This window comes from Phyllostomus hastatus, unplaced genomic scaffold, assembly GCF_019186645.2.
Source record: "Phyllostomus hastatus isolate PE091 unplaced genomic scaffold, TTU_PhHast_1.1 phas_contig_1162, whole genome shotgun sequence".
Lineage (NCBI taxonomy): Eukaryota > Metazoa > Chordata > Mammalia > Chiroptera > Phyllostomidae > Phyllostomus > Phyllostomus hastatus.
The window spans coordinates 8,254,899-8,267,996 of record NW_025333537.1 but is presented as its reverse complement, the minus strand read 5'-3'; the positions used below and the strand labels follow the sequence as shown (position 1 = coordinate 8,267,996).

General features: G+C 55.1%; 1 protein-coding gene across 7 annotated transcripts in view; it reads left to right on the top strand.

Annotated features, from left to right (window-relative positions):
• The window catches only part of RPH3A (rabphilin 3A), a 165,301-nt gene that overhangs the window by 110,372 nt on the left and 41,831 nt on the right, over positions 1 to 13,098 (top strand). For 6 of the 7 annotated variants that reach the window (XM_045845877.1, XM_045845844.1, XM_045845852.1 and 3 more), the window contains 2 exons: positions 5,282 to 5,369; positions 9,091 to 9,102. In XM_045845877.1, the coding sequence (XP_045701833.1) occupies positions 5,299 to 5,369; positions 9,091 to 9,102 (83 nt within the window). In that variant the 5' untranslated portion in view covers positions 5,282 to 5,298. The remainder of the gene's footprint in view (positions 1 to 5,281; positions 5,370 to 9,090; positions 9,103 to 13,098) is intronic. The other variant, XM_045845868.1, reaches the window with a different exon arrangement.

Genomic DNA, 13,098 nt, shown 5'->3' with positions numbered 1-13,098 from the left:
CCGCAGCACCTGTGACAACCACGGTCCCCACCATGTGGTCACTGCTACTGTCCACGACACGCAGGCGTGGGAGATGGACTCCGTGCTTGCCTTACGAACCTGTAGAATGGGGACTGTCCTGTGGGATTGTTTGACGGCTCACGGCACGAGCCAGCTGTTGTCGCTACACGGTGATGAGAGAACCACAGGAGGTGACCATGAGCTTGCTCGGTTTCAAGGCCAGGAGCACAGAGGGGCCTTCCTCTTGAGCATTGCTTAGGACTGTCTCCGTCCGTCCCGAGCCCCAACCAGCTCAGCGGGGAAGGAGCCAGGGCCTGTCGCCCCAGCGGGCTCTCGGAACAGCTCCTCCCGGGCTCCCGCATCAGGGCGGAGCCCACAGGGTCCTCAGGATCATGCTGGGATCTCAGCCCCCACCCATCTGCCCCTTGCTCCCTCCGCTCCGGCCCCTGGCCCCTCCTCGCCATTCCTCCAACTTACAAAGTGCATGCCCACCCCAGGGCCTTTGCACGTGGCTCAGTCCGTTACCCCCTTTAGCTCTTTGCTCAAGTATCACCTCTCAGAGAGGCCCCCGCGGACCTCTGTTTAAAGCCGACCTCCTCTCTCAGTGTCCAGTCCCTCTCCCCTGTTTCATGTACCGTTACAACGATCACCCTCAGCTGCTGTGTTTTACATGTGGCTTGTTTGTTGTCGTGTCTTCCCCAGCAGAAGGTACACAACGGGACAGCAGAGGTTTGGCCGTTTTGTGTTTGTTTTAATGCCGTGTCCCCGGTGCCAAGAGCAGTGCCTGGCACATTGCAGTAGGGTTTTCTGTAAATACTCTTAGCGCAATTCTGTGCTTTAAAGCATCGGTTTAATTTTACTTTTAAATAACACCGCATGGGCTAAGCAGAACCTATTTTCAGCCTGGATCCTGCCCGTGGACCCCCACTGCACCCCTATTTGAGGCTCCTTGTGTAAGTCGCACTCCCCACCCCACCGGAGGGTCTGAGTTTTTCCAGATTCCTGACCGAGTGGCCATGGCCTTGGGAGGAGGGGGAGGCGGGGGAGGGGCAGGGAGAGAGACGGAGAGATGGAACTGCCCAGGCACCGTCCAGGCTGGTGGCTGCGTGTTCTGCTGTGAAGCATCTGGTTTCATTCCAAGACTGTGGGGCTTGTGGGGGGGGGGGCGGGGGAGGGGGACTGTGGCATTGAACTCCAAGAAGGAGCTGAGCTCACACAGGTCCCCTGCAGTGCCCTGAAGTGCCTCCTGAAACCGGGGCCAGCCGGCCCCCACTGAGTCACGCTTAGGTGCGTGCTGTGACTCTGAAGCTAAGTGTGTTTTAAGAGCTGTTTTTCAGTTCCGCTAAGATCTGCTGAGATTCTGGTGCGTGGAGGCACAGCACCGGTCCTTAGCAAATAGCACTAAAGCAGCCGAAGGAGAAGTAGGCAGGACGAAACAGGAAAGGGGTGGAAGGAGAGAGGTTCTGAGTCCGGCTTTTCTGGGTGGGGGACGGGTCCCCGGGGCAGTCTAAGACGCAAGGGAGGGGCATCATGGTGAGCGCCGAGCCATGGAGGGGGGCAGAGTGGAGCGAGGACTGGCCCCGCCGCTCGCATGAAGGTGGATCGCGTGCCCACGGCGCCCTGTGAGCTCTGCGACTCACTGGAGCGTGCACTACACGTCACACTCAGGACTGGCTGCAAAGGGCAAATGCAAGGCCCCTTGTGCAAAAGTTGTGACAAGCTTCAAGACGACGACAGCAGAGCCTTACGCCAAGGGCGGGGCCTGTCTGAGCACGGGGTCCTTCTGTGCATGGCACGGGCACGGTGCAACTGTGCGGGGCACAGGCCGGGAAGTGGCCCTGCGGGCGCAGGAGGTGCCACTGCTGAACAGATACAGACCCGGTTCCGGCTCTCATGGGTCTTAAAAAAACGATGGAGAGACAAACGGCAATAATAATAATAATAATAATAATAATAATAAATCACGATAAATATTATGAAAGAAACAGAGTGCAGTGAGAGCAAGTAATGAAGTTTGAGGTGGTGCCATGGAGAGTGTAATCAGGGCAGGCTTCTTGGAAGGGGTGGCCTTTGGTCAGAGACTAGCAGAGCATGTGCAGGCACCGTGCAAGTGACAGTGGAAGGAGGATGCCCTCAAGGCGGCGAGAGCAGCAGAGGCCCAGGCCTGGTGGTGGGAAAGGCCGGGGAGACTGGAGTGTGGTCAGAGACCCAGGGGGAGGGGCAGGCCACGGGGGCCAGGACAGCTCTTTGGGGTCACAGGGAGGGAGGGTCTTAAATCTTACGTGCAATAGGCAGCCTGAAGCATTTTATTATTTTTTCACAAATAAGCGTTTGTTTTTGGAGAGCTAACGTAGCCACATGGTTGCAAATACAGAAGGGTTCATCGAGAACATTCCGCTCCCTGTCTCAGCCCCAGCTACCCAGTGTCTCTCCCCGGAAGTGAGCAATGTGATCGGTGTCTTGCGCGTCCTTTGCAGAGAGAGTTTATTCACGCACAGCCAAAAGCCACACGCACCTCTCCAACTTTCTCTCTGCAAACAGCGTTGTTCTGGAACATCGTAGTACAGCGTGATCTTTGCTCTAGACAACGTGTCTCGGTGCTCAGTCCACACTCGTCATGAAGAGCCCCGTTATTCTTCATGGCTGCATAGTGCTCCACCACACGGACCTGCCGTCACCCAGCTCACTGGGGCTCATTGAGGTGTTTCAGTGGCCTCGTTGACAGACTTCAAGCAGGACTTTGGAAGCCCACTTAGACTCTCTGCGACTCAGTTACTCATCTGTAAAATGGGATGAAAAGAACACCTGTCTCGTAAGGCTTTTGCTAGGGTTGAATGGAATAAAACTCGAAAGGCACTTCGCATGGACCAAGCCCTTGGCATTTGAACCATCACTTTTTGCCGTTGCCACTTTTGTTACTGCAAGGAGACTGTTCCCTGGGGCTCCCACCAGGGCCGTGGGGAAACCCGTGCCCGGGGAAAAAGAGCTGGGGCCTCTGGCGTCCGGAGAGGCAGTTACTTTGTGCTTTCTGAAGTTGCAGCCGCAACACCCGACTTAGGCCATGGCCTTGGCCCTGACTGAGCTGGAGAGGGCGGTCTCTCAGTGTCTCCAGGCAGGGGCCTGAGTGGGTGGGTCTCTGTTTCTGAGTGGGACAAAGTGGGAAAGTGGGGGGGATGGTCTGAAAAGGTCCGAGGCTTGCCCCTGCACTCTCTCCATCTCCATGAACCCCCTCTCAAACCTGAGACCTTGGCTGGACGTCATGGACAGTGGCCCACAGGCAGGGGGACAATGCCTTAGGCTCACGCTACGTCAGATCGGCAGATGTGGTTATGTGGCCTGCCCGGGGTGGTGTGACCAGCCCGAGGGTCAGGACCCCCTTTCTGCTCGCACATGCGGTCCAGCTCCCTAGACGCAGGACCCGAGATGGGCTTCTCGTGCCAGCGATGGCCTCGACACAGGACAGTGGAGACACTGGGCTTGGACGTGGCTTCCCCGGAGCCTGGCCTCAGCCTGACCCCACGGGTGAGTGACTCTGGGACCTGCTGGCGCCCCAGAGCCATCCTGCCTCGAGACAGGGGGGCTTCACTTTCACACTCTCCCCTCGTCAGGAGTTGTGTTTGGGTAGCTCCTGCCCTGGGTGTGGCCTCCTCGGTATCTCTGGCCTCCAAGGCCGCAGTTCTCGTCGGCTGAGGGCCAGTCCCTGGACAATGGTGCTGCTGCGAGCCCTCAGGTGCTACCTTTCCTAGAGGCCGGGGTTGGACCCGACACCTGTGAAGGGCAGCAGCAGTGTCTGCGCGGCCCCCTCCCCTCCCGCTGCGCACCGCCCCACCCCCTGCCGGGATCCGCCTGGGAGCCAGACCCCCTTTCCCTGGGACTGCCTTCCGGTTGTTCAAATGCCCCCACTGCTCAGGCCGTCCCATCTCCTGGCCCAGGCCTGGTCGACGGGGTCAAGTTCACTGCTGGGCTCTTCAGAGCTCTGAGAGCCCTTGGTGGCAAAGCTCAAGTAACGGGTGCTGCCCAGGGCGGCCTCTGGCCTGGAGCCGGAGCTGGGTGGTTTCTGTGGGGTGGTCAGCAGGGAGTGCGGACTCGGCAGGCAGAATTTTAATAGGAAGTGGGTTCTTGGTGTGCGTGGCTGAAAGCAGGAAAGGGCGGGCAGGGTCAGGTTCGGCCTGGAGGGCAACAGAATTTGGAGATCAGAGTTCCTGGGAGGGGTCTGCATCCCTTGTCCCAGCCCTCCTGCCTCCCAGGGTCCTCCAGGGACCCTGCTTCATCTCTGCAGCAGAGCAGGAGGCGGGGCTTTCAGATGGGTGTTCCCCACATGGGGAGGTTCCCCGGTCCAGCCCGGGGCCAGCCGGGGAAGCTCAGCACTTGGGCCTGGGGCTCTGGGCATCCAGCACGGTCCCGGGCGCCCAGGCCAGCCTCACTCAGCTCTTGGCACAGCGATGACGAGATGACGTGAAGGTTCTTTTCAGCAAATTTCTTCCCCAGCAGGAGTCATCTCTCCTTCCTGGCTTTGAAGTGGAAAGAATGAAATCACTAGATTAGTCTGGGAAGATGATGTTAATCACACGGGAGCCGATGGAATGGCTTCTCTGTCAGGGGTTTCTCTCCCACGTGTCCAACCGGGAACCCCACCCGCCTCCGGCTTCACGCACCCGAAGACGTAATCGTCCCACAGGCCGCGGGACAGAGTGATCTCCCTGTCCCCCTCCCGACCTCCCGCCTATTCCGTTTCCCCGGAAACCAGGCTGTGCTGTAGCCAGACCTTTGGGGAAATCGGGACCCCTGGGATCTCTGACCCTACCGCTGCTGGGCGCATGGCCTGGAGTCCGTGCATGAGGAGGACTCGGGGCCCCAGCCAGGTAGTTCCGTTGGCTGGAGCATCAGCCCCGTACACCAGGGTTGCGGGTTCGTTTCCCAGTCAGGGCACATACAAGAACCAACCGATGAGTGTATAAGTAAGTGGAACAACAAATCAACGTTTCTGTCTTTCTTTCTCTCTTTCTAATCAGTATTTTTTTTTTTAAGAGAACAGTATGGCTTGAAGGGAGGGAGCTTCAGCTCTGGTCCATTCCCACCAGTAGGGAGCTGTGACCTCCAGCGGAACTCTCCCTCCTGGGGCCTGAGGTCCCCCATCTGGAAGGCGGACAGGCTGCGCACAGCCCCTGTCTTCTCTGCGCCCCCCGCCCCCCACCCCGCAGTGCTCAGCACAGCGTGGGGCCCGGAGAAGGAAGAGGTGGCGAGTAGCTGGTGAGGTCCTCTCTGGCTTACTGTCTTCCAGGAAACGGGACCCCCGCCATGACCGACGCCGTGTTCAGCAGGGGCTCCAGCCGTTGGGTGTGTCCCAGTGACCGACCCCTTCAGTCCAAGTAAGTCCCCGCATCTTCCCGGGAGGGGCTTGTTTTGGGCCCCCGGGGTCCTGAGTGTCCTACCCTTGAAGGAGGAAAGGAATGGCAAGCAGAGAACTAGACTCTCCTCCCCCGAGGTGGGGGAAAAGGAAGCCGGTGGGAGCTCTTGTCGTGGAAGCTTTTCCACTGATCTCACTGCTTTGCGAGGTGGGGACGACAAGCTGAGACCCCAGGCTACGCACCCCCGACTAAGGTGGCCCGGTGAGTGGCCGGAGCCCGGACCGGGCCTGGAGTCAGACTCAGTTCTGGTTCTCGGTCTTAACGATCAATTTACTGTGTGACCCAGGGCGGCTCGCTGACCCTCTCTGGGCCTCAGTTTCCCCAATCAAATAAGAAAGACGGATGAGGTCAGAGGTGGCAAACTGGCAGGCCACCAGCTGGCCCTGACTTACCAAAGTGTATGTGCGCTGTTATTGTTGCTGTTTTAATTTTTGGCCCGATTGTTTAAAAATTGGGAACTTTCACATAAAAGTGCCTTTCCATCCTGTGCCCGAATCAGAGGGGCGCTCGACCCGCACCTTCATGGCTCATAAACGCTGATGCTCAGTTCCTGGAAGTTTCACAAGCCGGTTGTTAAGCATGGCCATTATTAAACCATACAATTTGACGATTAAACTATATATTCAACGCAAGGTTCATCCCTCCTGATTTCTTTTACTACACTTTATTATTCCCTGCCTTACTTACATCTGCCCCACCTGCGTGGTGAAATGTAACAGAATGGCACGCTCGTGCCTTCCTCTTCCCGGGTCTGCGTTCGGGGACGCCCTGTCGGTTCTCGAAATCAGCCGCAGACTCAGGTGTTAAACCTTGACCAGCACACCCTGCCTGCCGCCCTTGACCATCTGAGCCCGTTGTTTATCGTTCCCGCAGATAGATGTTCGCTCGTCGTGACTCGTTCCTGTGGACGCGTGGCCACTTTTTTATCGTGAGCTCAGTCTGTGGGGCGCTTGGGGATCTACCCTGGGGATACTTTTCTGCGGAGGGATTGGCACTCGCCACGCCCAGGAGCGAGGTTTGCTGCTCACGCAGGTTGGCCTGCGCTCCCTTGCAGGGTCCTGGCTCAGTGGAGAGGGGAGGGGCCTCAGGGTCAGCTCCCTTGCCTCGTTAGGAGCTCGAGGTCAGCCTCCAGATCGCCGTGCTGGGATTTGCACTGGCTGACTGCTCACAGCTCCCCGCTCTGGATTCAGCTCACTGTCTCCTTTTAATCGCTTTTAAAAGTATAAGGAATGATTCTTCAACAGTGCACATCGGCAGTACAGTTAGATCGCTTTACACATGTCTGTGTACTCATGCCCTTTTTTTCTCTCTCCTTGCCCCTCCCATCCCCAGGCAATCGCTCATCTTCCTTCTGCAACTGTACATTAATTTATACTTTCTAGAATTTCGTATGAATGGAATCATACCGTGTACACTCTTTGGGGAGGAGAGCTGTGTCTCTCCTTTCACACAGAATAATTATTTCATGATCCATCCATATCGTCTTGCATTTCAGTGGTTTGTTCCTTGTTGGTGAACAGCACGTTTCATGGTGTGGAGACACAGCGTGTCTATTCATTTTTCTATTGATGGACATTTGGGTGGTTTCCACTTTTTCGGCTAGAACAAATGAAACTTTGTATAGACATCCACTTCCGCTTCTCTTGGGTAAACACCTAGGAGTGGCATGCCTGGGTCACATGGGAGGTGTATATTCAGCTTTTTAAGGAACCGCCAATCTGTTATCCAAAGTGGCTGTACCGTCTTAAACGTCCAGCGGAAGTGTAGGAGAGTTCCCTTCTCCTCGCCGGCACTTGCTGTGACCAGTGTTTTCCGTGTCAGCCACTCTAGGGTGTGGATAGTGGTGCTTCTCCCCCGAGGGACTGGGAGGTCGCTCAGCTTCTTATGTCACTTGTCACCGTACAACCTCTCGGTCGCACTGTCTGCTCAGACGCTTTGTCCATTTTAGACACAGGCCGTTTCTCTTCCTGCTAAGTTCTGCAGGGGTTTTTGCCCGTCGGTTCGAGACGAAAGTCCTTCGCCGGACATGCCTTTTTCACAGCAGATACTTCCTCAGTCCAGCCCTTGTTTCTGTTTTTCGTAACAGCCTTCGGAGGAGGGAGAGTTCCTTTCATTTTGACGAAGTCTATTTTGTTTGTTTATCTTGACAGGGGGAGGGATTGTCGGAGAATTCCCTTGCTTTTCAGTCCCAGAATTCACTGCGTGGAAAGAGTGTTGCTCTGACTCACGCAGGACCTGATTACGCGTTAGTAAGGAGTCTTTCTTTCCCAATGGCTAGTCCGTCCATGTTCTCCGATGCGAAAGCCCCTGTCTCCTTACTTGTTCTTCCTCAAACCTGAGTCTCAGGGTTTTGAAGACAGTCCTGAGCTCTGCTGGTTTCTTTGTTGAAAGGAGACACCTGCCCCCCCCAACCCCCCGCAAAGCCCTTCCCATGACATTCCCTGGGAGCCAAATTATTTTGCAGAAAATATTCCGGCAGCCAAAAAGCGTGCCTCTGTAAGATAAACCGTTGCCTGGAGGGTGGATGGGGTGAAATGTTTATTTTATTTTTGAAATGTCAGTTAATTAAAATCCCATCCATCTGAGTTTACTTTAGTGGATACAAAGCCAAACAATTTGCTTTACCGTTGGATTAGAATTCTGCAGACGGCCAGGCTGCAGTTTTACCCACAGCGCTCCCGGGCTGCCGTGAAGCGTCTTGGCATTCTGAGTGCATCTGGGCCGGCCGGCTTGCTGCCTGCATTTTCTTCAGACATTAAAACTGTTCTCCAATAAATGCTAATGGGTGAATTATAGTCATCACGCATGCTATCTAGTCGGCTGCAGACGCTGCTAATGTCTTTCTCTGGGAAATTAAGAAATCGAGTCCTCATTAGCGGCTGGCTACCCAGATACACGTACTGCTTTCCCGATGTTCAGATGCCTTCCTCTGTCCACCTCTGTGAGTCTAAGAGTGGTGGTGTCTGAAACACAGGCCAGTGCTCGCAAGAGGTAGATGCATCTGCTTCGTGCGAGGGCAGGCCAGCGGTTTAGCTCTTGATGTTGGGAGAACACAGGGAGAGATGCTGGGAAGTTGATGCTTCTCCATAGCTTTTCAGACGGCAAACCAGAGAACCCAGCGATCAGAGGGGGACACGGAGGCGGGAAGAGAGGGCGTGTGGTAGGTGTTTGTCGATGCTCACGCCCTGCACAAACGGAGATGCTGGTCTCCTTTCTGGAATGGAGCTTTGCTTCCCCAAAGAGGGGTGCTGGAAGTTCTACTTTTGGGTGACCCCAGCAACTATTCAGGGCTCGCAGCTGCTGGACCTCCTCAAAGCGTTTGAAACAATAAAAGCCAAGGACGGCCTTGGCCGGGTTGCCATTCAGCGATCTGTCATTACGGGCCCTAAACCCATTCCTTAAATACGTCCATGACCAGCCCGGTTCCCTGGTAAGCTGAGCCGATTGGCCATCTGGAGCAGGCTGCGGACTTCACGGGCCTGCGTCAGTCGCAGCGGCCTTGTTTCAGATGCGCCGGGAGAGGACCATCAAGACCAGGCGGGGAAACGGAAGAAGTAGGTCACTGCAATTTAAACTGTGTGGTTTTGCAGCCAGACGGCCGTTTGGGTATCATTATGAGATTTCTTTCCTGACCTGACTTTTCTTTTTTTTTCCTTTCTCTCCTTCCTCTGCCTTCCTTCAGTGATAAAGAACAGTGAGTATTCTATGCTATTTTGTTTTTCAACTAACTGAGTTGAATTTCTTTGCTGATGCAAGTGGCTTGCCCCTGCAGAGAGACGGTTAAAAAAAGGAACTAGCAAATTTTACATCTCTAAAAAAAAAAATCAAGTGATGAAAAAAACACACACACCCTTTTGAGAAAAAAATTATGAAATTTCTAAAAATATCTTTTTTAAAAGAGTTTGTTTATTTTTAGAGCACGGGGAAGGGAGGGAGAAGGAGGGAGCGAAACATGGGTTGGTTGCCTGTCCTACAGGCACCGACAAGGGACTGAACCCCCAACCCAGGCATGTGCCCTGACCAGGAATCGAACTGGCGGCCTTTTGCTTTGTAGAATGACGCCCAACCGACTGAGCCACACTGGTCAGGGTCAAAAAAAAAATACGCTGATGAAAGGATGGAAAGTGTTGCTTAGGCGAGCCCTCGGTTTCATTCTTGTGAGTACCGGTGGGCTTTCAGCAAGTTTACCCACCGCTCGGGGCCTGCTCCGGCAGCCTCTGCCCCGGAGCGCCGTTCCGGGGTCTAGAACATGCTACCTCGGCTGCCACCGTTCATAAAAGATGGCGACGGGCAGAGCAGAGCCTGTGGGAAGCTACGTGCTACATGCACTGTCCCCGTCACCTCCTGGGAGGTCAGCCTGCCTTCCCAGGGAGCTGCCCCTGGCTCAGAGGTCCTCGCTCCACTCGCAACGTCTGTGTTTCGCATTGGATTCATTCCCCAAATGGGCGTGATGGATTGGAGGCCGAGTCCAGTACACAGACGGCCGGGCTGCTGGGCAGACCGGGCTCTGGTTGCCTGGGCTCCTTCAGAAACCGCGGAAAGTCATCCCCCCCTCCCCAGGGTGGGCACGGTATCCTGGAGCCAGGGTGAGGGGTCCGGCGTCAGAAGCCCCAGCTGAGTGCTGCCCGGGGACTCAATGTCAGTGTGGCCTCGGGCACGCCGTCCGCCTCCCTGAGCCCTGGCTCTCTCCTCTGTAAGGCGGGCGGGACAGCCCTGCCCTCCCTCCTCGCCAGGTGCTGGTGGGACGCAGCCAGATGCACGGGAAAGCTGGGTAAACTGTGAAGCGCATGAGCACAGCCAGAGGAAAGTGAGAGTCACACGTTGCCTTAGCCTATGTGCGTGTTCATTGGACATGCATATATTCATATATTATATATATGTGTGTCTTGTATATGCACATTGTGTATATGTGTATAGATACCATTTGTTCAGCTATTTTTTTGGCCCAAACAACCACATTATCAGGCCCAGAATCCTCTAAAAAGGTTCTCCTGACATCGATAAGGTGACCCCCGGGAAGTCGTTTTCCCGGTTGGTCCTGTGTCTCAGTTTCTCCATCGGTCAAATGGCAGCTTTGCACAAGCTGATTGCCCAAGACCACCTGAATGTCCTACAGTTTCTGTTTGTTGGCTGGTAAGACTCTGGCCAGACTTGATCTGCTTTTGGTGAGTGCTGTGAGTTGTATCATTCAGACGTGCCAGGGAAAGACATTGAGACACTGTCGGATCATAAATATGAACATCCCAGGAGAGAAGCTCCTGACTCCAGAGGGTCCGAAGGCTCCTGAAGTCTTCCTGAATACTGAAGGTCCACCTCCTTCATGGCCTGCTCCCCTCCTTCCTGCCCCCTTACTCCCTCTCTTCCTTTGTAAACAAATCCTTACCAACCCTCTACTGCGTAGCAGGCCCTGTCTTGAGTCCCAGGAATGCAGGGAGAGCCAAAGTGTGAGGGCATGTCTAGAGGGGTCTACGAACAAAGAAACAGCCAGTCGGGCACAAACACGCTCCAGCGTGCTAGGAGCTCTGAGAGCAGAGTCACAGCGGGCCGAGAAAGCACAGGAGCGGGGGCGCACCTAGCCCAGGCTTGGGGGTCCTGATGGGCGAAGTGACATGCAAGACGAGACCAAGTGAAGGCAGAGCAAGACAAAGGCGAGACAGAGGAGTTCCAGGCAGGGGAACAGCCTGTGCTAAGTGCAGACATGAGAGCGAGCATGGAGTTTTAGAAGAACCGAATGAAACTCGGTCTGGCTTAACAGATTGGCAGGAACCCTCGATTCCCTTGGCATTCTGAAGGGGGCGGGGGACCGTGGCATCCCCCTGCACCCCCTTTAGTCTGGTCGGGGTGCATTTCACCCGGAAGGGCCTTCACACCCACAGGGCACGTCTCAAACACTTTGTGGTGCGGCTGCCCCTCCTTCCCCGTCCTCTCCTTGAGGATCCATTAAAATCTCAGTCACTGAGCTGTACTGCGGCTGCCTGCTGACACCTGCCTAGGCCGGCATCCTGGGGGGAGGGAGCAGGTGAGGAGAAGAAAGGACAGAGAGAGGATTAATTTTCTGCCCAGCACCGCCGTGGGACGCTTCGGAACCTCGGCGTCCCGGCAGCCGCTCCATCATCGCCTTCCTTTTGGGAGTTACGATTTATTAAAAGAGACACCTGGTGGCTATTCATCACGTGACTACCGTGGGCATGAACTCAGAGTTAAGGCGGGAGGCGGAAGGAGGTGGGAGTCTGCCCTGGGCCACATGTGAGAGAGAAAAACATCTGTGAGGTGCCTCCACCTGGAGCCAGGACCAATTCCTTTAAACACAGGTGCTGGTGCTGGTGGGAGACTTCCTTCCGATCCTCTCTAGATGCGCCTGCGCGGGGGCATTCAGGTAGCGATCGTGCACGTCCAGGGCGCTGGTTTCTTCAGCCTCTGCCCACTCTCCAGGCATGTTTCTCCATTGTTCCCTCCCCTCCTCTGAGAGGCAAGCATCTGGAAAATGAGCAGGTCGGTGGCAGCGATCTTGAGACTTTTGTTAGCAGTGAAATGCTCTCTTCGAGTAATTATTCTGTTCTGAAGTTAAACAGATGAGACAGGTAAGCGCGGAGCTGTTAGGCAGCTGAAAACGGTAAGCGCATCGTGGCGGACTCTGTGCAGCTGTAATTTAAAATAGTACCGTGCTGTGAAGTAAACGTGGGGAGTCTGACACGCTTCCTCTTTGCTTGCTGTTGTCCTGGTGGATACCATATCAGCGGGCTTTTGCTGTGTAACAATCCGTCTTCAAACTCAGTGGCGCAGAACAATGACTTGTTCCCAGGAATCCGGGCTCGGCCGGTGGCTCTGCTGATCTTGGCTGGACGCGCCTTGTGCGTCACAGGGTGGGCTGATCTGGGACGGCTGAGGCTGGAGTGACTCGGTTCTGCTCCACTTCTCCGTCGTCCTCCAGCCTTCCGTCCTGGGCTTGTTGTCACATCACGGCAGAGGGGTGAGAGAGCAAGCGGATTCATGCAAGGCTGTGTCGGGCTTAGCTTCGGGAATGGTGTAACATCACTCAACGTGTGTTTTACTGACCAAAGCAACTCATAAGTCCAGGCAGGATTCAAGGGGTAGGGAAATAGATTCCGACTCTTTGGTGAGGGCCATTTATTTAAAATTCACATGGCAAAGGGCACGGATACTTAGAAGTATAGAGGTCATCCAGGGCAATAACTCATATTTCATGCTTTTAGTAAATATCAAGTATTAAAGTCTTTACATTTTTTCTTTTAGTTTTCTTTACTGGAATCCTTGCCTTGTTAGTGTTGGGGACCCAGCATTGCCATCTGGCTGACATGAGGGGGGAGGACCTAGTTCCCTGCCCATTTTGTCCCTCTGTGGCCCCCTCCCCAGAAGCCCTCAGAGAAAAGTCTGGAAACTGTGACTTAGGCAATCTGGGGGAGTAGGAGGCAGGTGCCCTTTCGTGTTTCTCCGGAAGCCTCGTCCTAAATTTGTAAGGGTGGAGACAGGCCAGGTCAGCGCAGACGTCGCCTCCTCAGGGCACCTCCCTCGTCCCTAAACTGAGCCGCCTCCATTGCTTCGGTCACTGCATGGGTCTCACCTACCACTAGACATTTAACATCCCTCCTGTTCAGAAGCGTTCTGCGCCTGCTTACTCTCCGACGCTGTCCCACGGGCCATCGCTCAGCAGTGACTCAGGAGTAGACAA